Source organism: Dermochelys coriacea, chromosome 2, assembly GCF_009764565.3.
Source record: "Dermochelys coriacea isolate rDerCor1 chromosome 2, rDerCor1.pri.v4, whole genome shotgun sequence".
In the NCBI taxonomy this organism is placed as follows: Eukaryota; Metazoa; Chordata; order Testudines; family Dermochelyidae; genus Dermochelys; species Dermochelys coriacea.
In genome coordinates, this window is record NC_050069.1 from 193,496,822 (window position 1) to 193,515,649 (window position 18,828).

An 18,828-nucleotide genomic window follows, 5' to 3' on the forward strand; every position below is an offset into this window, starting at 1 on the left:
AGACGATTGGAAGAGCTGGAGGCACCCCCCACGGGACAACGGCTGAAGCAGCTTTACTGCATCCAGAGTTTCCAAGATCTGGGGGAAAAAAACGAGCCCACAGAAAAATGGGACTGATTAGTACTACTCAACTTTTGCTTATACACTTGGACTTGCAAGAAGAATGATATATTTTAGGGCAGGGCAACCTGATACTGTTGTTCCTACAGGTTTCAGAGTAGCAGCCGTGTTAGTCTGTATTCGCAAAAAGAAAAGGAGTACTTGTGGCACCTTAGAGACTAACAAATTTATTAGAGCATAAGCTTTCGTGAGCTAATGCATCCGATGAAGTGAGCTGTAGCTCACGAAAGCTTATGCTCTGATAAATTTGTTAGTCTCTAAGGTACCACAAGTACTCCTTTTCTTTTTGTTGTTCCTACAGTTAGCTACAATGCAGAAGGTGATAACTTCCCTGCCACTGGTTTGCATTTGCCACATTGAAGAGCTATCACAACTGTTGGGATGATACCACAAAAACAGGACCTTTAGCCATCAGCCTACAAGCTGTCCTCCCCTTCCCCCCCCTCCCCAAAAAAACCCCATGCCTTTTAAAGACAGGGAACAGACAAAAACAAGAGTTACACAAGCTTGAAGTGTAAAACTTTTACAATAAAGATTTCAAAAAGTATTTTTCATAATATAGCACAGTTTAGGCTAAGTTAAATCAATAAATTAGGACACTGGTAGGTCAGTGCATGTTCCTTGGATCAAATATAGTAGAGGTGTAACTGCATTTTTGCCCTTGCTTCCATAGAAATCTTTGATCTCTTGTGCCAGTGGCATAACTACTCCTTTTCTACACGATTTGCAACTATATCGTCCTTTGAAAGTTTCCTTTTTCTTCCTCTTGACAATTATTTTGGCCTTAATCTTTATTACTAAAGCTAATCATATATGGTGGTACGTTGTTTGTAAACAAACAATTTAACATTAATGTAAACAATTGTACATTTTCAAAAAATCATTTAATTGGAGCTGCTAAAGCAGGGGTGGGCAAACTACAGCCCGTGGACCATATCTGGCCTATCAGATCTTTGAATCCAGTCCTCAGGCTCCCGCCGGGGAGCAGGGTCAGGGGCTTGCCCTCTCCATGTGGTTCCCAGAAGCACCAGTGTTTCCCCCCTCTGGCTCATACATGTAGGGGCAGCCAGGGGGCTCTGCAAGCTGCCCCTGCCCCAAGCACCGGTTCTGCAGCTCCCATTGGCCAGGAACCACAACTAAGAGCTGCGGGGGTGGCACCTGCGGACAGGGCAGTACACACAGCCACCTGGCCAGCACCACACCTCTGCATAGGAGCTGGAGGCGGGACATACCACAGCTTCTGGAAGCTGCTCTAGGTAAGCGATGCTCAGAGAGACATCCTCCCATGCCCCAACTCACTTCCCGGAGCACCCTCCTGCACCCCAAACCTCTCACCCCAGCTCCACCCGAGCCCCCCCCAGCCCCAATTTTATGAGCAATTCATGGCCCACCATACAATTTCCATACCCAGATGTGGCTCTCAGGCCAAAAAGTTTGCCCACCCCTGTGCTAAAATAACAATTTTGAAGATGGACGTTTCAAATGAAACAATCTTAAGCAAAAATGATTCTTACAGTTATGAAGAATCTTTATTTAAAAAACAGAGTGCACATAGGTTAATTTACAGTTGCATTAAAAAACAATGCCCAATATGGCAACTTTCACTTACACATTCATGCAAACAGCTTTAGCCTACACAAGCTACACTGAGCATTCTTGAATCAAGAGGACTTTCATTTTCTGTGCACTGTATAGACACAGAAGTAATCTGGCAACTGCAATCTTTTTTATTTACTCCAACTTTCAGTGCATTCATATTTATATTTTACACACAGAGAACATGGGAATTAGATAGGGCCCAAATGAAATGCATAAACTTTGGAGATGTTCACATGACATGCGGATGTGAAGTGCACTGCTATGGTACATGTCCAATATGGAAGTTTATGAGGGGAAGACAAGGTAAATTATCAGTTCCTGTGTGTATATTGTCAGATGTCATAATCACTCACATAGTAACTTTGACGATAACCCTTATCCCCTTTATATCAAGAACAAATCCTTTGCATACAGATCTTAAATACAAAAGAAAAAAAAATATTCAGTTGTTGTGTTTCCCAAAGTTGTTCAATTGTCCCCTCTCCGCATAAGTAATCATTCCATTTAATCTGAAAGTATCACAAGATTAGGAACTTGTACAAGATTTACAATACTCTGATTCGAGCTAGGCTGCAGCTACAATGTAGAGAGACTTCAGTGTTTCTTTACTGGGGCATGATCCAAACTCAATGAGGTCAATGAAAAGATTCCTATGAGCTTTCATCAAAAGCCTTAGGTCTGCTTCCTGCAGAAGTCAGGAAGCTCAAGGCATTCAATGATTTAATGAAAAAAATTAAGTAGCTAGCCAACTCTTTAGAATTTTAAAAAAAATCCATTCAAGACAGTTATTTTATCCGACTTGGTTCATCCACTCCTAGCAATACCACAAAACAGTACACTGTTACAGGTAGAATGCTGTCCTTCACTGGTAACTTCCTTAAGGGCATGAGGTGGAAAATATTTGTGTTTTAAATTCCTTTCTTTTCTTGGTTAAACTGACTTTTAAAGTGACCAGTATCCAGTGACATGACATATTGGTAAACAGGGAGTGATTGCACAGCAAAAAAGTAAAGAGTAGCCAATGATTAACTTTTAAAATCAAATGGATACACCTCTTGGACAAAGAAAAAAAAAAAATCTTGCTCTACAAAACAGGTGCTGGAACTTGTGGTGCAAGGAGTGCTTCAGCACCCCCTCAGCTTGAAGAGGTTTCCATTATATACAAGGTTTACAGTTTGGTTCAATGGCTCTCAGCACTCCTGCTACGGAAGTTAGATATGTAAAAATCCAAATCAGTATCAGCTTAATTCCCAGCTTTGCATCCCAATGAACCTTATGTACATTTGGAAAAAAGTTTTTTTAAATCTGCTTGGAGAACTGTAGCTTGATCCTACAACTCTTAATCCTAGAACACAGTAGCATGTGCACATGACTATCAAGCTGGCTTTTCTCTTTAGTTCTTTCTGCTTATAGATGCATTAAAAGAACTATATGAACTTTGCCAGCACTGTATGAGAACTACAGAAAGTTAAGATCAACTTTGCAAAGATTTACACGTGCTTAACTTTAGATGTGATACATACATTTAACCATATACATAGGTCTTTGCAAGAACAGGACTTTAAATTGCATATTCAATCCAATACCTTACTGAATACACAAATGTGTCAAGTTTGCCCTTCTTTATCAAAGAAGGAAATTATTGCTAATCAGTATAACAAGAAGACAGATGCCTAAATCAAAATGAAAAATTCATATATTCCAAGACCAGAAAGGACAACTGTGATAATCTAATCTGACCTCCTGTATAACACAGGCCATAGAATTAAATCAGGCAAGGAAATGGAACTGGAAATATTTTGGGGATACTTTTCTACTGAGTTGTTGTTTCCCTTTCTTTAATAGCAGCTTCAATTTCTTCAAAGACTGATACTGGTCCTATATAGTTGTTCGTTTCTATAGCTTCTAATTTCTTCTGATAGGCAGTTGGCAAACCATTCTGTTTTGCACCCATACAGATGACCTACAATTAAAAGAAAAACTTTTATTACTTTACAATGAAAGAGTTAGATCACACAAATCTTTATTTTTGTAAAAATAGTACCATTTAAGGTGATGGGGGGGAGAGAGACACACACACACAGACTCTGTCCCTCTCACTCACTATTGTAGCGTGCGTGGAGGGGTAGGGCTTCAGGGTGTTTCTGAGGAGGTAGGTGTGGGACAGGCTCTGTCCCCTCAAGCAGAGCAGAATGTAGCAGCCTGCCTGCTTAGTGAATTCCCCCAGGAATATAAAACAGGAGTAAAAGTTTTAAGACTCCTTTACATAGCCAGAGTGGTGGAAAGGACAGTATGGCCTTATAAATGCTTATGTTCCTTTAGTGATTAGAATTGGTCTAACTTTTTGGACTGAAAAAATTTCTTATCAAAATGTGTTCCATGAATTGTTTTCTACTTCCTTTTCTGGAAATGGTCAGTAGCCAATATAAATTAGGAGTCTGATTCCCCAGTCCTCACTTGCTCTTTAGTTACCTGACACTGAGCATATGGCTGCAAATATTTGTTGACTAATAACTAGAAATAAAGTGTGAAACCTAGCTACATTACTATTAGGCAAGGGGTTTGGGGATTTCCTCCAGTGCTCCCCACTCCCATTCTCCATCCATTGTAAATTACCAAAATAATTGAAACCAGAGTGATTATATTGCATTATTTTAACAAACAAAATATGCAGAATTTTAAAATATTATGCACAAAAATGTTAATTTTTTGGTGCAAAATTCCCCCAGGAGTAAATTAATTTCCACCTTCAAGATATAGGATTTCAGTCTTCAACCAGCCTTAGCATAAGTTCTTCTAAGTGTGAAGTAATTAGAACGCTTGAGTTATTAAAAAAAAATCCTGAGATGATTCACCAACGGCTGCTGGGTCTTTCTAATTTGAGTGGACGGTGGTGAATTTGACTAAGAACTACAGTAGCAAAGACGACATTTAGATGTGGCATAAGTGAAGACAGTTTCTCTAGTTTAATTTTACTGAAGCTTTCCTTCCCCCACATAAGATAAATGAAAGTGTGTTGTGTAAGCCAAAACTATTTACGGAAAGTGAAAAGAAAAAAAATACAGGAAATTACTGGGGTGGAAGTTACAAAAATAAAAACCCCTTATCCCAGGTACCACACACGTACACACAGCGTATTTAGTCACTGACACAGCCATATGTCATGAACAGCCCTACTTGTCCACTTAAATATAATCCTTTTATATAGAAGAAAAAGGTAGAACCATAAAAAAACCTAAGAAATTAGACTGAGAGAACACTTCCCTTACAGAAGGCAGCGTCAGAGTTGATGCGACTACAACCAAGAGCCAAATTTGGTTTGAACCCCGGATAATACAATTGTTTTGAGAGAGGGGAGCCAGTGAGAAAAGAGAACTGATATAATTACCAATATAAACAGATATATATGCACGTTTTAAAAGCTCAGGCAGCACGATACTACTATGATAACAATGACCAGGTTAACAAGCATAGGGCAGAGAATTTAAATACACAAGCCAGGAAGTTACAATTCCCGTAACTGTTTCATTATTGTCACAAAAATACATGACTAACTGTACATAGGTAGTACTGTATTATATTACAATGTATACAGTTAGATGACTGCCTTGTAAAGTTTTACTTGTAAGGGGCAATTTTGTTTGACAAATAAAAGATCAGTTTTTCCATTATCTTGGTATACATGGAGTATGGCAAGGAGAGCCCCAGACTATATATAAATTATCAACCTTGATGTTTGTATTTGTATTTCTTCAAACAGCCCAAAAGATCTGTCTGGGAGAAAAATAAAGGGGAGCGATGGCTGGCCAGCACAATAGGGGTGCATGGGTTCAAGTTCTTTAACAAAAAACAGATTCTGATCCTGAAAGCTGATCCATATGGGTGGACCCCTGGGTCAAAAGGAGCGACATATGCATAGGGGTTATAGAATCAAGCCCAATTAGTTATTTTCAGTAGAAAGTCACTATGGTAACTTGTTGATTTTATCTGTAATTCTGATTAGCTAAACATTTCTACACATGTAGCCACACCATCTCTGGATAGGGCCTCAGACCTCACCAGCTAAGCAAGTCAGGACTGCTCAGTGCTTAGGCACATCTCCAAAAAGAGTCAGTGTGCTGCAGAGTGGTGTTGGTGACTGTGCACATGGAACTTTTTCTTCCAAATCAGTACTAAAGCAGGGGGGACAGATAAGTGTACATGTCACGCTCCCGGCCCAAACCAGGGAAGCGAATGATCCAACCAGCAGTCCAAATTCAGTGATGAATCCTGGTCACATGCAGTGTGCCTCAAGTGGCATATGCTAAGAAGAAGTACTAAACCAGTGCCCCAGAACAGTGTTACAGGGCCTGTGATGTTGGAGAGGTCAAGCCAAGAGACTAACTTCCTGTAGTCATTAAAGATTCTATGGCACTTTTTACAAGAGCGGAGATACTAATATCTATGTCCTTGCCAGATTCCAGGTCAGGACGTTAAGTTCTGTCCATTGAAATTCCCTTTGTGGCTTCAGTTGAGTACAGTGATCTTTTCTGTCCCAAACTATGTTGTAAAGTTGCTGAGTGCTTTTGAGCAGCTGATGCTACCTCCCAGGTGGTTGCAAATGAGTTGAGGATGGAGCAATTCATGGGTGAGAACACATGCTTTACATACAATAGGCCAGATTTACCTTTGGTTTAGTTTCACTGAAGTCAGCAGACTAACACTAGGGATGTATTGGTTTGATACATTTGGAAAGAATTTAAATGCTGTTTTAAGGGACTATGCTATATAGCAAATGCTGTTGTAAGAGACTATTTTAAGTGGCAAGTAGTAATACAATATCCACTTCAGTTCCTGCTCTTTTTAGAGGATGCCTACTTTTTTATACTGTGGTGATGGGAGATCATAGACACAATCATTCATCTGATAACTTCGACAGGTCAGTACTTTTCCTTCTTGCATTGGAAGGTTAACTTCTATTGGAATGTAAATACCATCTTCAACTCCTTCTTGCCTGTAAAGAATCAAAACATTTCCTTTCATTCTGAACCACCAATACAGGGGAGAAAACTAACATGTATTTGAATAGGTGAGTTTTAGCACGTTAAATGCAAGATGGCTTTTCAGCTGTAGTACTGAGTAATATGAATGTATTCCAATAACTTTGATCAATGCTTGCATCTCCGAGTACTGAAATCTAAAAGCGAATACCACCTTGGCCTATTTTTTAGATGCAGAACAAATAGCTTTCAGAGTAGCAGCCGTGTTAGTCTGTATTCGCAAAAAGAAAAGGAGTACCTGTGGCACCTTAGAGACTAACAAATTTATTTGAGCATAAGCTTTCGTTAGCTAAATAGCGTAACAGCAAGTTATGCCTGTAACCATGCAAGCTAACAGCAACATTACTTTCTGCACCTCTTGTAAATCAGTTAATGTTTGTTATATAAATAAAATGTGATAATCCACAATATGCACACAATGAAATTATCAGAATTAAAAGACAATGTCAGGATCATTCAGTTCCACTTTGATAATGAAACAATTGCAAAATTTTACCTTGCCTCTAATTATTTTTAAATAGAGATCATTCTAAAGTGAGGAAACTCCTAAAGTTCTCAGGCAAAGCACATCCTTGTGAACAACCCAGCACTGCCAACAACATGCCCAGACCTCGTAGTTTGTATGTAGAACTTGCACAATAGTAATGAGCTACAAGATTATATCGAGACCTGCCATAACTAGTTTCTTTCAAAAGAAAGATTTGCCCAAGGGCAGGGGGAGGACAGTGGATTTAAAAAATAAACAGCGCTAAAGAGCTAAAATTAGCTTCTAATACAAATCTAAATAAATTGGCTGCAGTAATGGGTGAACTTAGTTGAAGTGTCATGAGATCAGAGATAGAATTTAGAGAAGATAGTTAACTGCTTAGCTAAACATGACAGGTAAAAATGTGACCAATTAGAATACCCGGTCTAGGTTTTAACACTATTGATCACAATGGTATCCAAGTACGTGACAAATTATATTTTCAAATGAAAACATCTAATCACTTTTACAAGCGATTTAACATACTAGCAGAGTATGGCCCCAGCTGGCTCACTGCTGGCAGACCCATATGCCTGCACGAAACTAACAGCAAGATTGCAGTCTACAAACAAACAGAATGTAAACTTTAGAAACAGATTTCTGGGTCAAAGCAGGGGAAAAAAGATGAAAGGCCAATAGCGTCTTTTGATGGGATTTAAAAGAAAAAGTGTCAGGTCAAACAAAGTTTATGAAATGTAAATTTTAGGCTAAGACAAAACCTCCAAAAACTTACGATCAAGAGAAGTGTCTCCAAGAAGTTTAATACCAAGGAAAGCAAAGACACAAAGATTCCTCTCCTTTGTTTTCAATCCAAGCATTGTATTATTTAGCTAGTAAATGAGGAACTAAAAGTGAAATTGACTACACATTATCCAAAAACAGAAGTAACAAAGACTACTTTCATTGTCCATGCTGAGAAAAAGTGCAAAAAGTGAACACACAGTAAAAAGCAAAACTGGATTTTTCAGGTTTAATAATCCAACATAACATAAGGAAAGTTAATCTATTTTAGCTATAACTATGTCCCAATCCTGCAGACACTTATGAATGTGTGCAACTACAAAGTGCAAACAGTCCCACTGATTTCAGCAGGACTATTTGATGTCTGTGCTTAACTCTACACATTTAAGGCTTTGTCTACACTAGCACATTTGTCAGCAAAACTTTTGTCGATCTGGGGTATGGAAAAAAACAACAACACACCCCTGACCAACATACGTTTCACCGACAAAAGTGCTCTCCTTCAAACATTGCTAACGCTGCTCGTTGGGGGTGGTTTAGTTATGCTGGCAGGAGAGCTCTCTCGTCAGCAAAGAGCACCTACACAGGAGACCTTACAACACAGCTGTAGTGGTTCAGCTGTGCCGCTGTAAGGTCCATAGTGCAGACATAATGTAAGCCTTTGCAGAATTGGGATCATAGTCCTTAAAAGGACACTGCCACGTTATCAGAACAAAAGCGAACATAAGCATTTTAACAAATAGAAATCCTAGTAATTAAATTATTTCTAGAGGGCAAGGAGTGCAGAAAGGGAAAAAGTTTATATTAACACACACAAAAAGCAAATTTTTAACATCTGATAAAAATAGTTTCCTATCACTTTTCACTTCACGGTTACTCCATCATAATTATACCAGATCACTAGGAAGACAGGGTAGATCAATCCTGAATATCGAGTGAAAAGACTAGCACTAGCTTTTCTTTTAAAATCATGTTTTCTTTATAGGTCATAAAGAAGCAGAGGACAAATCCAGGTTTCAGAGTAGCAGCCGTGTTAGTCTGTATTCGCAAAAAGAAAAGGAGTACTTGTGGCACCTTAGAGACTAAAATTTATTAGAGCATAAGCTTTCGTGAGCTACAGCTCACGAAAGCTTATGCTCTAATCAATTTGTTAGTCTCTAAGGTGCCACAAGTACTCCTTTTCTTTAGGACAAATCCAGTTTCTTTCCTTTTGAAGATCACCTTTAGGACCTATTCGTGAACTGTTGGGGGAGCAAGCCAGCAATGCTAATGCCCATCCTGTAACTTTTTTGTTGAGTTAGAACAGTTGAGTCTCCAGGGCTGCCAATCAGGTACCTTTCACTAGCATTAAAAGTTATTTAAAACTCCACAATACAAATTACAATTATTTACCAATCAACCTATTCTTTCCTGACAGTGCTGGTAGGGCAGAATCTTCCGTCACAGACAGAAAGTTATGGGATCTTTAGCTCTGTGAAGTAGTTTAGGTTTCAGGAACGCATGGCAAGTTAAGATGTTGTAGAAAAGAGACAGGATCTATAGTATGATCACTAGTGGGAGCAGTAAGGTGCAGAGAATTGAGTATGAGAAAGTGAGGACTTCTCCCAAGTGCTCAGATTTAATCTAATTCAAGTGTCTCCAAACTAAACTCTGAAACATTAATTTTATTCTTCAAATCCTGAAAGCATTCACAATGGGCCTGATCCTGTGAGGTGCTGAAGTCAATGGCGGCTGAGAGCACTCAGCCCCTTGCAGATTCAGACTCACACACCATTAACCTGCAAATTGAAATTTCAGTTTTATAGACTAGGCCACTAAGAGCTGTAATAAAACAAGAAGTACAGAACTCCGGCCAAAGTTTCCAAACAGTGTCTAAAGTTAGGCTCCTAAATCCTTATTAAGGTACCTGCAAAAGAGAGGAATGATTCTCTGAGGTTCTTAGCCATGTACTGCCTCAATGCTGTCCAGCATGCAGGCAGGCAAGCAATTTGATAGGTGACAGAGTTATCCAAGTTGTCACTGAACAGGGGCAGGACAGGTTTACGCTGGGAGGGACAACTGAATCATCACAGTTCCCATGCTCCTCATTTAACTGCCATAAGAGATTCCTATTCTGCTCCCTAGTTACTTTATAGTTGGGACTAACTTCAAAGTGAACATTTTGAAATCTGTTGCAAACTTAGGAAATTACTGTATTAATGGCTTTTCCAAGAGCTCCCTTTGCTAGCATTGGAGAGCTAGTTCTCTACTACACAGCTCAGTTCATCTTTCTCCTGCTGGAGCCCAAGATGAAGTCCCAATATAGTGCTCATATCAGTCTATTGACATAGAAATCACAATATCAAACTCAGTATCATCTCCTCTCCATGGCAAAACAAAACAGATATTGGGCTGCAAAGGCAGAAAACCTTCCTCAAAGTGCTTTTATAATTAGCAAATATGGAAAGAGATGACAACAATTTTTTAGTGACTGACATGAATTTAAGTTCAGTCCAACAGTTCAGAACCCTCGCCTCATATGAAAGCCCTTCTTTAAAGTTGTTTTGCTTCTCAAGTTTAAGCAATGTTAAGTTGATCAGCTTCCAAAGCATTAGAGATAATTTTGGAGTTAAATTTGTGTTTTAGAATCCAATGTGTTCTCCCTGATTCAACAGAAACCCACCACACTGATTACTGAAAAATAACCATTGCATTTGACTTGCTTTCTACAGTGACACAAGACATTAGAATGCACCTACTTATCCAGCGAATTTAAATCGCTAGTGTTCATTTTCCATACTACTCCCCATACTTCGTCTCCAGGGCTTTGAACAATGGTAGCTGTACTTCCATGCCAGTAAGAACTTGGTTTGCCTTGATGATTGCCAAAAACGAGTTTAAAATCCTGCAAATTAAACCAATATAAATGATCAATTTCCACTTAAACTCAGTGATTTGGGTTTTCTTAACAAAGTACTGGCTTAAGCAAAGTCTACAAGAAGAGCCAGCATAGCCACACGGAAGGAAGTTACTTTTCCTTCATTAAGGATGTGATCCAGCTCTGACTGGGATCAACTGGATACTTTCTGCAGACTTCAGTGAGAGTTTCATCAGGCCCCAAGAAAAAAAAAATGGGTTTGGGGAAGGAAGAAAGGTATGGTAGGTTCATTATTACTGATGATAGAGCTGCATTGTGAAATCTGGGCCCAGATCTGGGTACATCTCCATTTTTTAGGCCACACAACTGACAAGAGTTGCTAGAAAATGGGACTGGCAGAGAAAGAGCCACAATCTCATCTCAATGTAATAGATACATTCTACATTAAATACAATACAGTAATGTTAAAGGGATGTCAGTGACTCTCTGAAGTTAAAATCCCCTTTCTCTAATGGTTTTCTGCTGCCCATCAAAGGTTTAGAAGGGTATTTTGGGTGAGCCTGAGAGCCACAGCACCAAACCTGTTAGGGCCCAGTACTCCTCTTTGTCCCCTTCCTCTCCGTGTACATGCCTGTCAGCTGATTATTCCTTCTCAGCTTTTGGTGTTGCTGTTACTTGTGAACACCCTCTTGAAGGGCGTAAGGAAGAGCATGCGAGAAGTCATCATGCTAGCATATGAGAAAAGAAAGGAACTGAAACTGACCACCAAAAATGAGTAGGCAGAAAGTGCTATCAAATGCACAAAGTAAATTGAAAAAAGTTTCTAATTCTTCAGTTAGAATATTCTTGGGTGTTACCTGTAAAAACAATAGGTGAGAGACTTCTAAGGGATATTTTCATCTGATTTTTTTTTTAAACCCATTGTAGATACAAAATTGAGATCCTTTTACAACTCACACACTTCCTGTTTTCACAAGTAAAACCTAATTTTACTATAGAGCAGGAGTCTCAAAGTCCCGGCCCACGGGCCATCTGCGGCCTGAGAACCTCCCCACTGCAGCCCGCAGAGGAGACACATGCAGCCACGCTGCCCACAATGTCTGCTGCAGGCACTGCCCCTCACAGCTCCCATTGGCTGGGGGAGAGGGATGGAGATACCATCCTAGTCGCCGGGCAGAGGCAACCATGGAGGCAGCATCATTAGTTGCCAGGCAGAGTCAGCCATGGAGGCAGTGTCACTCCCCCCCCCCCCCCCCCAGTGAATATAAACAAGTCAAAATACCAAACAGAACTATTTGATGCACACCTTGCTGCAATCCTGAAGGTTTCAACTGCTCAGTCACTACGGCAAAACATCAACAAACTGACAGAACTTAAGTGCTGTCAGGTGTCTGGCAAACACTAAAAACTCTCTGGCAGGTGAAGAATTGTATAAACTTGTAGGACAGTTTTATTATTTCTAAGAAATTCGAAATAAAAAATGCAATATAAAACATTTTCTTTCTGAACACCATCTTTAGTGACATTATTGGCCCGCTGGGAGGATTTGAAGACTGGCACTGGCCCTAAGGTAAACGGAGTTTGAAACCCCTACTATAAAGTTTCCTGTAATATAAAATACAGGAAAAACTTTTCCTCCTATTTTTTTCAGTTTCACTTTGTGCATCAGACAGCACTCAGCACAAAGTGGAAACGGTGAGTGACTAATCAGTTGTCAGCCAGTCTCCAGTTTGTGTGGGCCTTTCATCCAGCAGCAGTGTAGAGAGACATTCTAAGGGCGGAGGGATAGCTCAGGGTTTTGAGCATTGGCCTGCTAAACCCAGGGTTGTGAGTTCAATCCTTCAGGGGGCCATTTAGGGATCTGGGGCTTTGGTCCTGCTTTGAGCAGCAGGTTGGACTAAGATGACCTCCTGAGGTCCCTTCCAACTGTGAGATTCTAAGGGAAAGTAGGAAAATGTAATGGTACCAACACCAGTGACTGGGTCATTCAAGAACAAGCAAAGTTCTTTAAACTACTTTTAAGCTGCGACCCCCTCCTTTTTTTTAAAGTGACTATATTTCAAATTGATGTTCCTTTAAAGTGTTTTTAGTTGTTAAGGTTTTTAATTTCTACTACCTCTTACAGATCAGCTCAAATAATGTTTTTCAATCTTTAAAAATATTTCTGAAATTTGAAGGGCTTAAAAAAATCAATTCTACACTTTGGAGGTTCTTGCCTGATCTTCAATAAGCCATGAGGATGCAACAGGTGGTTTTACAAAATATGCTCCATATACAAGAGAGTGCAACTAAACCCCCCAAAAGGCAGCTTTTCTCAAAATGCTCCCTAAAACAGAAATATACCTACGTGAACGCTAATCCTCAGCCATTCCATGAGTTGCTACAAAGTCATTTCAGAGCGTAAGGGTCACCTTGCATATCACTCAAGACTCCAGGCTAGATCCTGCAAACTCTCAAGCATGAGTAATTGTATGCACGCCAGTAATCCCACTGAAGTCACAGGCATAAAGTTACAGACATGGGCAAATGTTTGCAGGATTGAGCCTTCCTTCCCTGAAAGAGGTGGTCTTTCTGGTTTTGTACAGAACTGAGCCCACTGATGATACTCTAAGAAAAATTAATGATAATTTTTCTATCATTTCTGAAGCTTTTCCTGTTTTGTTCTAAGACCACTTTGGACTTCATTCTGTAAGATGCTCAGCATCTTCTGTGCCTATGGGAGTTAACAGCAATAAAGGCTCTGGGCACAACTTGGCCTCGTGCCCTTAATTTTTTTGCCCTTCTCCTAAATGCTGATCCAATTTTAGTTATTTTTTACTTGTGTTCCTTATTTTCTCTTGTCCATTTACCATAACCACTCATTTCCACTCCCTCAGCCCTGCCCCCAAAGTTCAGATTGCTTCACTTTACACACTGATATCTTACTTCTCTCTGTGAAAGCTAACACTCCTGGTCAGCATTCTTAACCTTTTATTCCAAGGCTGGTTTTGTCTCATCAGCCTTACCTGGTTTCACTGTACAGAAATTACCAGAAATCAACTGTTCATCTGGGTAGTGCCTTTTCATTCTGAAATCTCTGTTCTTTTTGAAACACAGTATAACAATCAGAATGGAGCAATGGATCAAAAGCAGCCTGTGTTAGCAAACTGCACAGCTCATAGATCTGTTCTAAACAACCAGAAATTGAAAGCCAGATCAGAACAGTTAACTTGCATTGCTACATAATATACTTACTGCATAACCTGAAAGTCAGTAAACAAACTGAAGGTTGCAATTGGGCAAAATGTCTTCACACTTAATTCTTTTGTTAGAGATACTGCACTTTGCTACTTTCATCTTCTCCTTCAGGGCCTGATCCTGCCAGGTGCTAAGAAGCCTTTGATGTGCTGAGCATTTTTGACTTGTCAGTGATATTTGAAAGTGCTCAGCACTTCAGATGATCAGGCTCTAATTGCCAGAAGACTGGTGGTTGAAGGAGTACACTTATGACCATATATTGGATATTAACAACAGTAGTCTTTGGAACTTTCAGACACCCTCTGATAGATTCACCTTTCCCTCCAGTTGGCACTAGACCACTATACACAAGTCATTGAAATAGATATGTTAATATAAACAAAGGATGCAACTGTTAAGATCTTTTATATTGGAAATCTTTAGATCAGTGGCTTAAATCTGAATGAGCAAGGTAGTTTATTTAACTATCATGGAGTTTAAATTCTTACACTAAGGTGCTTTAAATAATAAATATTGTGAAACAAAACTTTATATATTAACATTTGATAGCTGTTCAACAAATTCAATGAAAATTTAGTAATACATCCCAGCTGCTAGACCATTAAGATTACTGCATCCCAAAATTATGGAAGGTACGTTCACTAAAACCATCTCTATACTTACAAGCTTACAGTGGCACAGCTGTACCAATGCAGCTGTGCCATTGTAAGATCGCTCGTGTAGCTGTGTTATGCCGATGGGAGAGAGTTCTCCCGCTGACATAATAAAACCAGCTCAACGAGCGGCGGTTGCTCTGTCCACAGAAGAGCGTCTCTGGCCGACATAGTGCTGTGCACGTGAGTGCTTATGTCGCTCAGGGGGCTTTTTTTCTTTTTCCACACTCCGGAGCGACAAAAAAACTATGCCAACACAAATGTCAGTGTAGACATGGCAACAGTTTTAGTGATTAAAATTAAAGGGGTACTTTCAGATTAAGTCAGATATTGTAAACAAGTCGATTTCAGTACCTAGATTACTAGTAAAATCTGAGATCAAAGTAAAAATTATATAAAAAAAAGTGTGTGTCACTATGTTCCATTTACTTTTTGGCTCTCTCTCAGTTTGGAGAGCAGTCACTTTCACATCCCTAGATCTACAAACATCTGGGTTTCAGATGCACAAGGGAAAGTATATTTGTTGTTAAAGCAACTATTTGCATGGGAATGTATTTTTAAAAATTGTGGAAACATTAAAAATTAAAACAAATTGTAACTGTTACTTTATGACATATTTATGATCGAATGTATTGCCTGCAGATGTCAGATAGTGATAGTAGTACTGGCTTCAGCTAAGGTTACTAGGCTCTCCCAACAAGGCTTTGTCCGTGCATTTCAACCCCAATTTTAAGATGCACAAATAATCCACTCACGCTTCCAGTGAAACCAGCAAAATAATCATGTATTTGCAAGAAATGTGAAGTTGCAATTCACTGATGAAAAACTCCCTTTATGCCCAGACAAAACAGCATACAAAGCCTTGAACTGTGCTAGGCCTGGCTCTGAAAGAGATACTAAAAGCCACCCTCTCCCTGGGGAAGAAGAGACTTATTCCCGTCTATTTATCTGCCAGAAAAGTGAGTTATCCCAGTTTCCTTTCAGCCACCAGTCTGTCCAGGACAAAACTGCAGAGTAAGTAATTCCAGCCTCAGTGCAATTTGTTGAAACTAGTGTGCAGCATCACTTTGAGTGGTAGAACCTTCAAAGAATACCAGATATATTCCAATACTGAGGCATAAGAAAAACGAGAAGTTAGTAACTTGATGGACTAAAGTAAAAATGTCTTGATTATGAGAGCTTATCTAGCTCTTAATGAAAATTTTTGGTCTAATAAGCTCTTTTTTTCAGATGTCTCATTTCCATCTTTTGGTATATGAAGTCCTAACCAGCACTCTTAATTCAGCCAAACTCTTACTGGTTTCAGTGGGAGTTCTCTCTCAGGAAGAAGTGCCCTTATGTACCAAAATATTTTTCCAAGGAGCTCTTTGAAGTCTTCATTGCATTACACTTTATGCTGTTTGATAGTTTAGAACCTGCTTAATGTACAACTTCAGCACAATTTTCCTCATAGTTTTAACAACATTTGATCTGCTAACACTGGTTGCTTAAAAAAAAAAAAAATGCAACTCTTAGCCAATCAGGATTTGTAGAGTTTTAGTCACCTTTCATTATTATTTCTGAAAAAAGAAAAGGAGTACTTGTGGCACCTTTGAGACTAACAAATTTATTTGAGCATAAGCTTTCGTAAGCTACAGCTCACTTCATTGGATGCATTCGAAGTGAGCTGTAGCTCACGAAAGCTTATGCTCAAATAAATTTGTTAGTCTCTAAAGTGCCACAAGTACTCCTTTTCTTTTTGCGAATACAGACTAACACAGCTGCTACTTTGAAACTTATTATTTCTGAGATTCACTCAAAGGGTTAATGCAAAGATCTTCACCAAAACCGATTCCAGTCTGCCCCCTGGAGGATAAACTAAATGACACTGACTCTGGGTGTGATATCTACTGGATACCCAGTTTTAGATGCATTTAAGAGATGAGAAGTTCACGATAGCCAAGATGACTGGAAAATTTGACTTTGGGGGCAATGGGGTTACATTCCAAACGTCAAACAGATTAGAACTGATAAATAAAGCAGAATTATGAAAGGTAAGGGATGATCTCATTAGAACACTGGACATAAAGTCAGGCAATCCAGGTTTACATTTGGGCTCTGCCGTGAGCTTCCTGGGTGACCTTGGGTAAGTCCCTTTAAGGCTTTATGCCTCCATTTCCTCATCTGTAACCATGGGCATAATAATGTTTCTCTCACTCATACATGTAAGACTTAATTCAGTAATGTTTGCCAAGTGCTTTGAGAGCCTTCAGTGGCCAGTATAAGTGTAAAGCATTTAAGGCTACCTAGGAGGGGCTCTAAACACCCAGAACTTTTTCAATTACATGCTGTTTGGTACCTGGAGTGTCCCTGCCAAAAGTATTTTCAATGCAGGTAGCTTATGAAGCAATGGGACGAAGGCAGCAGCAGCGCTACTCAGGTCATGTTCAGACATGAGGTTAGAGCTTCACAAAGCATACTTCAGTATTCTACAGGCTTAAAAATAAAATTAAGTGTTAGTGAAATGTAACAAACATTTTCCCTAATGTAGCTGCTATGCCTCCTCCCCAAATTCCTGAAACCATAATTAAAACACAGATTATATATGTGCCAAAGAAACATAGCCTTAAAGGAAAGGGGGAAGAAAGGAGAATACAGGGTTCCATCTCTCCCATAGATACAGACCTGCAAGTTGGCTACAGCACAGAAAGTGGCAGATGGGTTTTTTAGCAGGATCCTCTCCCGAAGCAGGTTACTGCCATAAGCAAAATACAGGAAACTGTCCTCCGCACAGGTACCGACTCCCAAACCACCACCAGACCTGGTACAAACATAGCTCCTGAGAGTCTCCATCTACCATTCAGAGAATAATAAGAAAGCAAGTGTTAAAGGAAATCTCAGCAGCGGCTGTTGATGAACATGACTTATACCCCTCCTCACTCCCCCTGGCCTTGTGGCTTCCGTGGCCCCTTCACCATCTTTCTTGCACCAGCTACACCCCCATTTGCCCTTCCCCTTTGCTCCTGTTCTCTCTCTTGCGGCGGTTGGAGGAGTAAACGCATATTTAGGCTGGAAAAGTCTTAACTCCGCTGTCCTCGGCTCCATCGCTGCCTCCGAGAGCGGTGGGGGCGGCCACCCCACTGCTGGGGACAGAGCTGTGGAGAACAGTCAGCATCAATGCCGCTGCGAGAAGGCCCACGTGCCTGCTCCGGCTCCAGGGGTCTCCGATCGCCGCCCCAGGGCTAGAGGGGAGCTCCAGCGGCCGCACGGCCGGCAGCCGGCCCCAGCGCGGCGCAGGGCGCCTCCCTGCCCAGGCGGCTTTCACGGCTCAGGCAGGCGACCCACGCCCAGCAGCCACGGTGAGCGGCGCAAGGCCCGTGGCTCCCCACACAGCAGCGCGGCGCTACCCCGGGGCGCTGCAGCCCCACGGCGGGTACGGAGGAGGAGGAGGAGGAGGAGAGGCCGGGCACTGCAGGGGGGACACCCCCCAGGCCGGCGCAGGGCCCCGCCGCAGCCGCACAGCTGCATGCCCGACGCTGGGGCGGCTCCGTGCTGAGCAGCCGGGCCGCGAGGACGCCCCCGCCTTGACCAGCGCGCCCGGCCCGGGAATCGCAGCCTCGCCTCGCCTCACCTCACCTCCCGGCCCGGAGGGCGCCGCGCGGCTGCCGCTCGAGCAGGCACAGCGGATCCCGCCGCAGAGAGGGCGCACCCCATTGGCCAAATGCCCTGCCGGCGTGCCGCCGCTCCTGATTGGCCGCCGCTGCCTAGGCCGTCCCCCAGAGCGACTCCCCTCTCGGGGCTGGGGGGAGGGGCACCCCCTGGCTGGTTGGAGCGGCACGGAGTGACGTCGGGAGGATGCTCCGCCCCCCCGCCGACCTGCTCCCTGTGGGCTGCTGGCCTAGGCCAATGGGCTGTGGCGGGGTGGTGCCAGGTGGTGGGGGGGTGCTGGGGGAAGCGGGGCCTGGTGCAAGGAGCAAGGCTGGGGAGGGGTGGGGTTGCTGTTACCTCACTGCTGAGGGCAGGCCCCTGGGCCCCATTGAAATCCAGCAGTGCCAAGTGATGCACATCTGGAAAAAT

At 41.5% G+C, this 18,828-nt stretch overlaps 1 protein-coding gene and 1 long non-coding RNA gene across 6 annotated transcripts; one reads left to right on the forward strand and one right to left on the reverse strand.

The window, feature by feature from the left end:
- Nucleotides 1-61: 61 nt before the first annotated feature.
- LOC122458932 lies at nucleotides 62-9,108 on the forward strand. The gene is made up of 3 exons (XR_006279290.1): nucleotides 62-209; nucleotides 422-439; nucleotides 9,085-9,108. It is a non-coding gene; the product is annotated as an uncharacterized LOC122458932 (long non-coding RNA).
- Nucleotides 1,631-18,487, reverse strand: GGCT (gamma-glutamylcyclotransferase). Of its 5 annotated transcripts, none has more exons than XM_038392324.2 (5): nucleotides 18,388-18,487; nucleotides 17,437-17,604; nucleotides 10,764-10,909; nucleotides 6,577-6,712; nucleotides 1,631-3,682 (listed from the first exon to the last, which is right to left on the reverse strand). In XM_038392324.2, exons 1-5 carry the CDS (start codon nucleotides 18,463-18,465, stop codon nucleotides 3,533-3,535), a joined length of 678 nt encoding a protein of 225 aa, XP_038248252.2. In that variant the 5' UTR covers nucleotides 18,466-18,487; the 3' UTR covers nucleotides 1,631-3,532. The 5 variants fall into 5 exon arrangements, with proteins under 5 accessions (XP_038248252.2, XP_038248253.1, XP_038248251.1 ...); XM_038392325.2 differs by having other exon boundaries at nucleotides 18,383-18,457; XM_038392323.2 differs by lacking the exon at nucleotides 18,388-18,487 and adding an exon at nucleotides 17,837-18,364.
- Nucleotides 18,488-18,828: the final 341 nt, after the last annotated feature.

Coding starts and splice junctions, on each gene's coding strand:
- GGCT (XM_038392323.2), bottom strand. CDS start 17,926: ATGCTGACTGTTCTCCACAGCTCTGTCCCCAGCAGTGGGGTGGCCGCC. Junction 6,713..10,763: donor GATTTAAATTCGCTGGATAA/GTAGGTGCATTC, acceptor GATTCTTTACAG/GCAAGAAGGAGTTGAAGATG. Junction 3,683..6,576: donor CATCACCACAGTATAAAAAA/GTAGGCATCCTC, acceptor TTTTAATTGTAG/GTCATCTGTATGGGTGCAAA.